The sequence below is a fragment of the Channa argus genome, chromosome 18 (assembly GCF_033026475.1).
Source record: "Channa argus isolate prfri chromosome 18, Channa argus male v1.0, whole genome shotgun sequence".
Lineage (NCBI taxonomy): Eukaryota > Metazoa > Chordata > Actinopteri > Anabantiformes > Channidae > Channa > Channa argus.
Window position 1 is genome coordinate 6237146 of NC_090214.1, and position 12366 is coordinate 6249511.

The window sequence follows — 12366 nt, forward strand, 5'->3', positions numbered from 1 at the left end:
TACAGAGAATCTCAAAAGAAGAGTGTCATTTAATTGTACAAAAAGTATTATTTTTTTATGTTTTTCCTGCTGGAATCCAGAATAATAGTGTCAAAGACGGTGGCTAGGAATTAACAATTTTCCCAAAGGTCACAAGTAATCAGCAGGGGTTCAGTATAACCAATACCTTACGCATGTGTGCATGTGTGCATGTGTGTAAAATAAAAAATGGTATTAGAAAAGTATTAGTAGTGATGTTTTATTTATAAATGATCCAAAGTGTTAATTCACAAGTCTACAAAAGTGAGTGTAATCATGTCTGGCCCAATCAGCTATGGGCCAGACATGATGACTCATGTTAAATATATTAATATATTGTGTTTTGTTCTATTTATTTTCTGAGCTTATTCAGATGCATCAAGTTCCTGCTGTTAATCTTCTGTCAAAATCCTACATTTCTTTCACTTTTGGTCTAAAAGTCATTTTAACATATTGCCTGAACAAAGCACTGATATATTTTATTATATGTTTAATAAAATCTGATAGAGGAAGAGCAGCTTAGAAAACCAGTACTAAGAATGTAAAATGCTAGTTTGAAAGGTCAGTTTTGGTTTATGAGAAGCAAAAAATTACAGAGCCATGTTTGATGTAGTTGAAGCTGAACGCCGTTCTTTGCCTCAGTCGTCCTGTGGACACGGGGAGAAAAGCGAGCACAGCCTGGCAATTACTCCATTATTACAAGTGTTTACTCACTGTGTGTCAGCACTGGTTGTAAATATCTGCACACAGTGATCCTGCAGCGCAACCCGTGTTCCATATGTATTGGACAAGTTAAACATTATGGTGAGTTTACCCTCAGGTCAAGATGTAGAAGAAGTAAAATGTTTTTTGCATTATAGTCACACACCCTCATAAACTGTAACAATATAATTTAAATATGCACAAACCTCAAAAGAATGATGGTATTGATCATTTCCCCCATATATTTAGCAAGTTACATACTAGCTTACAAAATAGTAAAAATGATCCCAGTACCTTTCACACAGTAAGGCAGTGTTAAATATGAGACAAAAACACATGATATCAGATGAGCACTCAGGGCCAACAGATACCCTGGACTATTAAACTGGAGTATTATACTGGTAGAGATGAAGCTGGGTTGGTGCATCCTCACTTTTGTCCATTTAAGTTTTTACATTCTTAGAACAACCTGATCTTTCTGGATCCGATAGAGTTGGGTGATTTAAGTTCGGATGTTGATGTACTGTACAAATAGAGCGGGACTTAAGATGTTAAATATTCACATAGCTTCTCATCCAGATTGAGTCCAGGCTACCCTCACAAACAATACGAGCTGCTCAGAGAGGCTCTTCTAGAGGGAATGTGTCTAGCAAATGTTTGCTGTACCGCTAATCTTACATGTTTTCCAAAAGATGATGAAACATCAGATCAGCTCCAGTGAAACCCAAGAGAAACACAACACTTTAAACTGAAATCAGGTCATGTACAGGAGATGGTAGGGCTGCATAAAGTATGGCTGTCAGGAGACCTGTGGGTACACATGGCAAACCAGCTTGTGTATCATCAAAACAAAGAATCTCTGGAAAAGGAAATTTTAGGGCAATCAGACTTGGATGCCTCAAGGACCCATGTGAAATCCACAGATGAAAATGATCCAAGCAGGAGGAAGTGGTGCAGCTGGGAAAACAGTGCAAGGATGACAGGCACAAATAGACATTTTTCACCAAACTCTGAGTCACATTTAGGAGGCTGCAGGAGGCCGAAGACAAACTTATTCAGCCGCCGTTCTCCCACGTTTCTGATCTCCTACACAGACACACACAGCAGCGTTGGCAGGTGCTACAGTCACTTTTTAAGTCTATACACTGTATGAGATCTGATGATGTGTCATATTCACGGGATGGCTGTGACAGTATGTACTTATATCTGTATCAGTGCTACTTTGTCCTGTTCTCCATCTCTCTTATGTTTAGAAACAGTGTGGGGTTGTCTCACATTATGTGCCCGAGCTACTTGCTCTCTATAAAGGGATGAAATGATAAAACACAAATTTAAAGATGATTTGGAGGATCTTTTACACCTATGCAGCAGTTTAGGGTTGAGATAAAAGAAGTTTTGTGTTGAGTTTATTCTCATCCATTCTTTTTTTTTTTTTTTACATTTCTCTGGGTTTATCTCAAAGCAGCAAAGCACAGTGTCACTCCATTTAATTAGGTAGGTTCATCTGCATATTAGGTTCTTATTGTAATTAATTATTTTTTGGTAATAAATCAAGGCATAATTTGGCAGTTCTGATGTTATTCGACAGATTTCATTGAAAGACAAAAATATTGAATTGCATTATTTGATTGTAACTGTGTACTGGATTAAAAAAAAATGTCATTGTGTCTCCTTTTTGAAAAACAAAAATGAAAACTCATTGGATGTCTTTGCATTTGACATTTGACATTTATTGTTGTTGAATTGTTAACATGATTGTTTATTGTACCTAAAGACATTTTAGGATTTTAAGAAAAATGCTGCCCCAACAGAGAAAACATTTTGCGTAAGAAATATTTTTTAAAAATATTTTTTTTTTTGTTATCTATGTGAGAAATAAATAAGCAATATTTGTTATTTTTAAATGCCAGCTCTCACTGTTTTATATGTTTAACTTGCAATGAAATGAGTATAGCTGAGGTCCTTAATAGGGACACATGGCCATTACACAATGTGGGGCCGAATAAAACAATCGATCAAATAAACCTAACTTAAGTTTGTTTTGGCACAGGAACACAGAAATATTTCCTTTTGTCAAAGTACTTTCAAGTTTGTCTGCTCCAGGAACCTCTAAATGTTATTGTGTAGTTGCTTAATGTGTTGTCCACGGTGTTTCCTCAGTCATAAGGTGTGTGTTCCAGACTGTCACAGAATATAAATCTTTTGACATTTGGCGGAAACAACCTTTTAGTGGTTTAACTGTCCAGTCTTTGTGAGTATCGGCTAGTCTTCAGTTGTCACCTCCTTTGGTGAGCTCAAGCGGTTCTGATAGGTGCAGGCTAGATATTTCACCTCTGCTTCCAGACTTGACATTAAGATAATGTAGCTGTCATCTGACTGTAGCTTCATATTTGCCATGCAGGCATGAGAGTATTATCCATTTTGTCATTAAAGACGAAGCCTCAGCATGCAACATTAGATAATTGTATTCTATTAGATATTTCCGTAATAGAAAAATGCTCCATAACTTAGGTTATTTTGGAGGGGTGCTGTCAAAGCCCCCTGTCATTGACTGGCAGCAGTGCAAAGATTCTTCTAAACATTTTTGACTGAGACTCTTACTTTTAACCCATCAGAGAAGAGCATCAATTTCTGCTAGATTAGTAAGTTTCTTGGCATTTTTATTTATTGTAATTTAATAAGGCAGACTACCTCAAGGGTTGTGCAGAGTGAGCGAGAGCTGGGCAGAGCAGGGAGGACTAATTCAGTCTCCACTCAGTAATAGGTTAAGTTGCACACTGTAGCTTCAAGTTGCAGTGTGTTAAGCCATGCTGGCCAACACAAACAAAATTACTAGGAAATATATTTTAAAAGGTCACAAGCATCTTTGTACTGCTACAGTTAATCTGTACTAATCTGGATTGGGAATTTCTTCTGTTTTATATATAGTAGGTTACTGTATACACTGTACTCATGTACTCATTTTCTTATCGCTACTAGTACTGCCCGCTCTGTGATCCACGACAAAATAAGTTCCCTTACATTCTTCTTTTATTGTTCTGCATTCATAAAAGTCTCAGTTCTTGAAACCATTGAGGCTCAGAGGGGATGAGCCCTGCACACAGAATAGCTAATACAGCTACCAGCAGCTCAGAAGGAGAGGAGTAATACCACAATCCCTGTCTTGTCATTTCTCACAGGCTTAGTCTCGCTTTTATCTTTGATGTACACTGTATCCTGGTGAAATGCAGCATTCATGTCTCTTTATCCACTGTGTACCTGGGCCGACTCAGCAATAGCACATTTCTCGGTGGAATGATGTTGTAGTTTGGCTGTTGCGGTAGTTATTGCTAGCTTTTCTAGTTCTTCTTGCTAGGAACAAAACTCGAAATACATTTTTTTGCCAAACACACGTCACTGCAACAGCCTCGCAGACAGTGATCAGCGACATTGTGCCGAGTTAAAGATGGAGAATTGTGGCCTCCGTGTCAGTCGCTCAGTCTCTCACGACTCTTGTAAATGAGTGCGGCTCCACTATTCATATTCTGGAACATATTTTTTAAGTAGCCCATAACATTTGCATGTGCAAATGACACTTTAAGATCTAAAAGCTCTTTCTAACTTTGATAAGAATAAAATCATTTAAATTCTCTGCACAGGAAAGCAGTTCTTTGTGATTGTCAGACAGAAAGTTGGATTGGACTAATCTGTTTTTGATAATGTGCCTTTAGCACCATGTCCAAAGTAAATGAAATGGATCGAATAAATGGAGTGTCACTCCTTTTTGTCTCAACTTGTTGCTTTTTCCCCTCCACCCCATTGAAAAGAAGATGAACCAATGAACCAATGAAAGAACGTGCAAGTAAGACGGCATATTTACTGCAAGATATACATTTGGCGTAATAAAATGCTCATGTGGAATAGTTGTAAATGTCACTTTTATAGTTTATTGTAACTCCAAACAAAAATAATTTCTACAAAAAATATTCAAATAATGTCATATAATATTGATACGTGGTTTATACCTTTTCTCTCTTTTTTTAGACTTTTGATAGGTTAAATTCAGTTAAAGTCTGCTTCCTGAATACTGTGTGAAGAATAAATCTTGCTAAGTGTGGCAACAATCACTCATTCCTATAACAACCATAATAGTGACTAAATTTGTATAATTCATAACCCCCTGGATATAATATAATATGTATAATCTCAGAAACTGTTAGTGGGCACATTAGATACAATGACTGAAGATATAATTATTTTTTAAAAAATGCAGCAGAAATAGAATAAATGTAAAATCTCAAAGTCTCATCTTTTGAGAACAAATGAAACCTGGTTAATATACTATGTAGGCCTTGGCAGCAGGATCAAACACACACCTCGCCTCCTCATGACCCTTCCATCATGACAACGTGTCTGTTCCTCTGAACAAGTCTGACCACACACATGTTGGCCATCAGTCTAACAGAGGTGGGATCCTTAACCAAGAAAGAAAGAAAAATAAGAAGTTGTGGTTACAACAGCCATTCCCTTTGTGAAACAGTGGTGATTCAAGTGTTCTGTTTATGCTTTTTGGTTTGATGCACGTTGCTCCAGCTCGGTACTAAAGGGAACAGTGGTTGGTATGATTTTCTTTTTTCCCCTTCCTCTGCATCTCTTTTCACTGTGGTTTCTCCCCTTTTTTCCTTTTTGTCCTTCTCACACCTGAGCACATACTCTGTATCATAACAGTCAGTGAGGTGTGTGTGTGTGTGTGTGTATGTGTGTATTCAAAAGGAGACTGGAGCTAGTTAGTGTTGTGCCTCTGTGTGCGCTTATGCGAGTGTTGCAATGTGTGTTCGTCGGGTCCATCACTGGGATGGGCCTACCCACAGTGGGTCTTGCCTAATTGTACACACACATATACACATACTCCTGGTCTTAGGCGATTCTTTTTGTGGCTCAGTGGGGATTTAACGTGGCCAGCAGGTGGGCTAGCAGAGTGCAAAGCAGCAGGGTGGCCATGGAGAGGTGCGGCGAAGAGGCGGTGTTGCAGTCCTTGCCCGCCTCGCAGCGGGAGTGTTGGCACAGCACTCCCTTAAACTCTGGAGGACAGATGCACTTCTGGTTCTGGTAGCACGTTCCTCCATTCTGGCAGAGTAGCATCTCCTCGTCGCAAACGTTAGCTGTGAGCAGAGATGAAGGCAGACAGAAAGTGTGGCACAGGGAGAAGTTGAGGAAAAGAGGGGGTGAAGGAATTGCAGGGGTAAGTAGAATGAAAGGCGAGTAGGGAATAAAGAGGGAGATGCAAAGTGACAGAGTGAAGGATGGGAAAAAGGGAAAAAAATGGCAAAGATAGACAGGTGGGAAAAGTTGAAGAGGGGAAGTGTTAGAAAAAGAATGAGGGGAATCAGACATACAAGGTTTGGAGCAGAATTCAGGGCAGAAGGAACAAAGTAGAAGGGAAAGCAGGAGGAAAGAAAAGAGAGAGAAAATTTTTCTACTTTTGCCTTAGGGACAACAAGAGGTAACACTTGCCTTTTTTTTGTTTTTGCAGCCCTTTTCTCCGTCTGTTTCTTGAGCCTGCACTTTGTCAAGGTCAAGTCAAAATTACTGTCTCAAACTAAGCAGAAAACACACTGCATGTGTGATATTTGTGAAGTAATGATTGGAGGATCAAATGACCATCAAAATGCTATAACAGGCAGTAGGAAAAGCACAGAGGCAGCTGTACTGCACAAGATACTTGACCTAAAAATGTTCAGAGAGAAAATAAAGATAATCTGGCTTCACTGACAAGTAATTACGTGTGCTTACATTTTTATTACAGTAAAGATAAATAGCTCTATTGCTTTTGGAGTATTCAGACTAAGTTGTCAAACCTAAAACATGGTGTACCACTATTTGCTAAAATATGTCCCATACTGTTATAAATAAACATGGTAAAAATCCATGCAAACCTTTAGAGGGTTGTTGTGTGAGTGTGTCTGTGTGTGTGCATGCGTGCATGTGTGTAAATGGGGAAAGGTCTATTTGAGACCTATGGTCGATGGTAGAGGAAGGCGATTTCCAGTAATGGGGTTAAGGTGTGACACGATCATCAATTAAAGGAGTAGCTGATGCTGCTAATGAGCTACATGATCTATTCCCCCTGGGAGTGAAGGTAACATAGGGAGATGCACAAGCAAAGTGGCACATTGCTCTCTCAAAGGTCCCGGAGAGCTACAACATTTCTTCAACCCTGGAGTTTCAGACATGAACCCACAAAAAAATGTGTCTCCTTATACTCACGGTAACAGCCTTGTTTCCAGTAGAAGCCTGAGACACAGTCATCACATTTGGCCCCTGTGGCGCCATCTTTACACTGACAGAAGCCTGTACTGTTACACCGATCATGAACAGAACCCATCTGATTGCAGTTACACTCTGGAGAAAGAAACGAAAAGAGAGCGAGTGATTTGCAAATCCCTTTCTCATGCAATGTCTGGGGATTGTATTGACATGAAATCACGGTGTCTTTTAAATATTTTATATTTTATAGAATATCCTCAGCCACGCAGTGTCTGTCCCAAGCCCGTTAGAAATTAGGGAGGGTTGTGTCAGGAAGGGCATCCGGTGTAAAAACTGTGCCAAATCTAGAACTCCCACTCATAATAACAAAGACCACTGTTGGCAGTCCCAGGACAAGACCTATGTAATAACATTTCTGGTGAGAAATGGATCAGGGCAAGGGTACGAAACCGTTTCTAAAATTAAACCTCAAATAAAAGAGATGTGAAAACACCAGGACTCTAGTTCTGAAGAGTTGGCTGTCGCAAACTTGAGTCACCATGCAACAAGGCCCGTGGTCAGAGAGGTTACCATGAAGCCGACAATTACTTTGACAGAGTTTCAGAGGTCCTCTGTAGAGATGGAAACACCTGGCAGATGAACAACAGTCAGTTGTTCATCTGCTTATGTAACTTTCAGTACATAAGCTGCATTTGGCCGTAAGATAACCTTCAAATCGTCAGCAGCAAACTGGGTACAAGTTGGCTGCACAGACAAAGCATTGAGGTCACCAGCACACTGGCAGATGCCAAAGAAAGAAGAAGTGCTGTTTTATATGAAAGGACTGTCAAATCAACAGACTAAATCGGTTCAAATGGAGAACATCAATGGCTCTCAACCACCAACGGTAAGTCCCAAGATGGAACGTTGGACCTGATGAGAAAGGACAATGAACAACGCACTGGAAATCAGCACTCCACTGACAGAAGACTCACCAACTGTGGTTGTTGCCGCGAACACCAACAGGAACCGTTAAGCTAATTTCGAGTCCAGTTCTGAGGATTGAAGCGAGAGCTAACTAGCAGTAGCTAGTAAACTAGAAAGGTTTTCTTTTAGCAAGGTGAAGAGCGTACGAACTGAGGGGACAACTGTGGTTGCCAGCCTTTACGGCGTCATTAAGGCGTCTTCAGCCAGGCCACACAAGGGTGTGGTCCCGTCCTTGTGTTGTACTGAGTGAATCGACTGAAAGGGAGCTGCACCTTCCTTATAGCTCGCTGAACACATGTATGACAGATGTCTGGTTAAAGTGCTGCTTATCTGATATGTTCATTTGGATACTGATAGTCTTTAATCAGAGCTGAGCATAGTTTGATTTCATGATATGTGCTTTCAAATACAAGTAGATAAAATAAGTGCATAGAGACACTGTGTGATGTCTTTCTTTTTTAAATTAAATTGAACTTTTTGTATATTCTTTTACTGTGCCAATGATTCACAATACCCATCAAACTAGACAAACTGAGAAAGTCTTAAATTCTCCTTCATAAAATGTTGACCTTTTGAAAATATTTTTGTTGTATTGAAATGCTAATGTTACCTCATGGGTATGGTTGTTAGTTTCTACTGTTACAAAAAGATGACCTTGAGTTTATCTTTTACTTAAACTCAATGTCAAATTATTGTACAATTTTCATAAGACAGGCTGAGACTACAAGATTACACAACCGAAGCAATGCAGCTGATATCTGTGTTTTTTTATTCTGTTGTGGGTTCTACACAATAAACCTCAGAATATATGTGCGCCACTGAGTGTGTGTGTGTATGTGTGTGTGTGCGTATTTCTATGAAGAATGTTCAATTGTGTAAAATGTTTACGGAAATTTTTCAGTTTTGGAGAGCCCATGGTTTCTTGTTCTGGAGAAGCTAGTGTGACTTGATTTCTGTTGCCACGCTCGTTGTGCCAGTGTGCTGGAAGATGAGCCAGTGAGGCCCTATTTGTGCTGACTCCCCAGCCTGGCCCTGTGTGCCCCCCAACCATGCAGAATTCACGCTCCAACCCCCTGCGGTCCACCTACAGATGGATCTAAATCAACACCAGATATTAGTTACTCAGCTATGCAGAGTGACCTTTTATTAGGACATGACCTTCTATGGATTAGTGTAAAATCTGTGAAAGCATTTTAAATGAGATTTAAGTGTTGCCCTTTAGCTTTAAGGAACGCTTGAGGGTGTTTGCATCAGTATGAAGTGAACGAAGTTGGACCATATCAGTAAACCTAGTTCATGTAACACCCAACCACTTTTGTACTACATGTCCAAACAACAGAATGTGCTCGACTGTGCAAGCGAGTCACTTGAGCATATGTTGTACTGTTAGACAAGGCCTGAAAACCCAAAACAGTCCTAAGATGAGGATGGTTACGGTGCCAGTTTTAACAAGGGCCACAGTTTCTTCACTGTTCACCTGTCATGGATAAACATACTCAATTTACAGTATAACAGAGCTTTGACCGTTGCAAAAAGATCTGAGTGGGTGCTTGAATTTTAAAATCTGTCTCTACACACAATGGTTTACCATGCTCATACTCTCACACACACAATCTCGCTCTATCACTTTCACTGTCCCTCCGCTGACTGACCGATGCAGACGCTCTCATCATCCAGTTCAGCAGAGGCGTTGCGGAAGTATCCCAGTCTGCAGTGCTGGCAGTTCTGGCCCCTGGTGTTGTGCTTACAGCTGACGCATGTGACGATGTTCAGGTAGTCGATGTAGCTGCAGCGGTTGGAGTGGCCGTAGCACTCACAGTCTAAAAGAGAAGACAGGTTAACGAGGGGATGATAATCATACCGCTTTGTGTTGAACCCAAACCTGAATTGTTGAACAATTGTAAAAGGATGCTTTCATGTTGTGCTATAGTTTTAGATGATTCCTCCATGGTAGTACAAAATGACAGATGATTGCTCAGCAAAAATATTTTAGACATAAGTGAACAGATGAATGATTGAATGAATCTGTGTCTCTTATGACTTTGCTTTCTGACTCTGTAGTGGTTCAATAAAGACAACAGCACTCACAGGTTTGCTGAGTTGGCTTCACTGTGCTGCACTGATTACTGATGGGAATTCCACTGTACTGTGTGTGTGTGTGTGTGTGTGTGTGTGTGTGTGTGTGTGTGTGTGTGTGTGTGTTATTTGTTTCTGGGAATTTAATTGCATTACTTGCCAAGTAGATTACAAGCAACAGAATCATAACCAAGGGAGTTTGGGTTGAGTGAGGCAACGCAGTGGGTGTTTTCAGACTGCACATGACACCGAAATCGCTCTGACCCTGATTAACTTGACAGAAAACCTCTGCTGCCCCTCCTCTCTTTTCAGTTTGTACTTCATTCCTGCAGACTTAAATTCTCTTTCACACAGTGCTAGATGATCAGAGCTCTTAATTAAAAATTCTCTTTGTAATTCATGAATTATCAGAGATGATTAGATTGCACATTTCACTCTACCCGCTTTAGCGTTTGATAAAGTAAGATGTCTTTCAAATTGAAAAAAGAAATGCTGCTGTGGAGAATAGTGTATAATTTTTACAATTGAATTAAAATGAAAGCTGTGGTCGCTAGAGATAACCCACAGACAAATCAATTTAGTCCAAATGAGCATTTACTATGCACGTGTATGTGTGAGAACCAAGAAAAAAAGGACAGCAGCTTGCCCGCCGTCTTCTCCCTCTCTGACTCTCTCCCAACTTTCTCCCACCTAGTATCAGTTCTCAGGGATTTCATCTCCCTTCATAAATTCCGTGCAAATGAATTCATCCCATGTTTTGTTTCCCATTAAATGTTCTTGGAACGCCTCAATTCTGGGACATAAGCCATGTCATACTGACCCTTTCTCTTCTACTTGTCTCCTTCAACACACACGCATACCTTCCTCAGTCAAGTACACAGTTCACAAAAGTAAAGCAATGTTCAGAGCATGTGTCATATAGTATAACTACCACATGCATATGTAATACAACTTGTATATTATATTATAAATTAATTATGATTAACATATTAACTCCTATATGTAATCTCTAACCACTACAAAGCCATTTAACATTTACCATATGATCTGCATTGTGCAGAGGTGTGCAGCAAGCAAGAGGCGGAGGGGCGTTGCTCTACATTCTCGCTACAATTATCTTCGCTGAGGTTTGTACCTAATTAAATGCTTTATTAAGCGTTAGAAGTTGGCTGCAATAGTGTGCTGCAAGGCATCACTGTCCTCTAAAGAGGCGTTTACCAGGCATGTTTATGCAAATACACATTTAAATGCACATTAAAAAGTCAGAGTTTAGCTGTTTAATCAGCCGTCACATTATTATTTTATTATTGTTTGGTTGATGATGCCAGCTGAAATATTAATGAGCTGGTTTGAAGGGAGCCAGCGAAAGCAGCACCATAAAGTGCCTCTCTCAGCACTGAGGGAACCGTGCTAACAGTGGGGGAAGAACTGCCTAATTAAATATAAATGGCCAATTACTCCACAGACTAGAGATGCAATGGGACATTGTTCCACAGATTAACATTACGAGTCAAGATGCTGCTTTATTGGTATTTATCAATTGTTGGTAGTGAAAGACAGAGAGCAAGAGAGCGAGCTGCCTGGACCAGAGTCTGGGAAACTGAAATGGTTTATATGCTAACAAGCATCCTCTCTAAAAATCGTTTAACCAAAATGTGAATGTGGGGTAGTAGTTTGATGGTTTAGATACTTACCTTGATCATACATATAAATAAACTCAACCATGAGGGAGTCAGAGATGAGTAGAGGAATGAGCAAAGTGAAAAACAGATAAAAATGCATTCAGAGGAATTCTTCCACGGGTTCTACTTTACACACTTTAGTCAAACAACAAGCCACTTACAATCCTCTGATCTGATTATCTTACAAGCTAAAGTTCCCTGTCTTTATCTTCACATCACGTGCTGCTCACGCTGGTCTCTTACCTTTGAAATCATCGTATATGATCCCAAACAACTGTCTGGCCTGCGGCTCTCCTGAGATTAAGAGTTTCAGAAGTCCTTGAGGGGTGAAGGAATCTTTGTTTTACCTTAACACAGCAGATCTGGCCTATAGGTTGTACTACAGAGGTTGTATGAATCATGAGGATGGGATTCTCACTAAAGTCTACCTTTTAAAGAAGGGGGTCACTATTTCTGTCAGACTGATACAATAATTGCCCAGTGTCCCCAAATGATTGAACAAAACCCAAAAGTTATCCTCAACTACTTTTGTGTAGTTTTCTAATCTGATTCAATAATGAAATGACTTGTTAGCTCATTTAACTTCTTGTAAACGAATGCAGTCTGGTGGAACTTGTTTCAAAGCACGACTGGTTTTCTTATTGATATCTTACTGATATATTAAATAATATTTGAA

At 39.8% G+C, this 12366-nt stretch overlaps 1 protein-coding gene across 10 annotated transcripts in view; it reads right to left on the reverse strand.

The window, feature by feature from the left end:
- Positions 1–4556: 4556 nt before the first annotated feature.
- ntng2b (netrin g2b) overlaps positions 4557–12366 on the reverse strand; it is a 57344-nt gene continuing 49534 nt past the window's right edge. For all 10 annotated transcript variants that reach the window (XM_067484034.1, XM_067484031.1, XM_067484036.1 and 7 more), the window contains 3 exons: positions 9585–9752; positions 6967–7101; positions 4557–5861 (listed from right to left, as the gene is read on the reverse strand). In XM_067484034.1, coding sequence (XP_067340135.1) covers positions 5638–5861; positions 6967–7101; positions 9585–9752 — 527 coding nt within the window. In that variant the 3' untranslated portion in view covers positions 4557–5637. The remainder of the gene's footprint in view (positions 5862–6966; positions 7102–9584; positions 9753–12366) is intronic.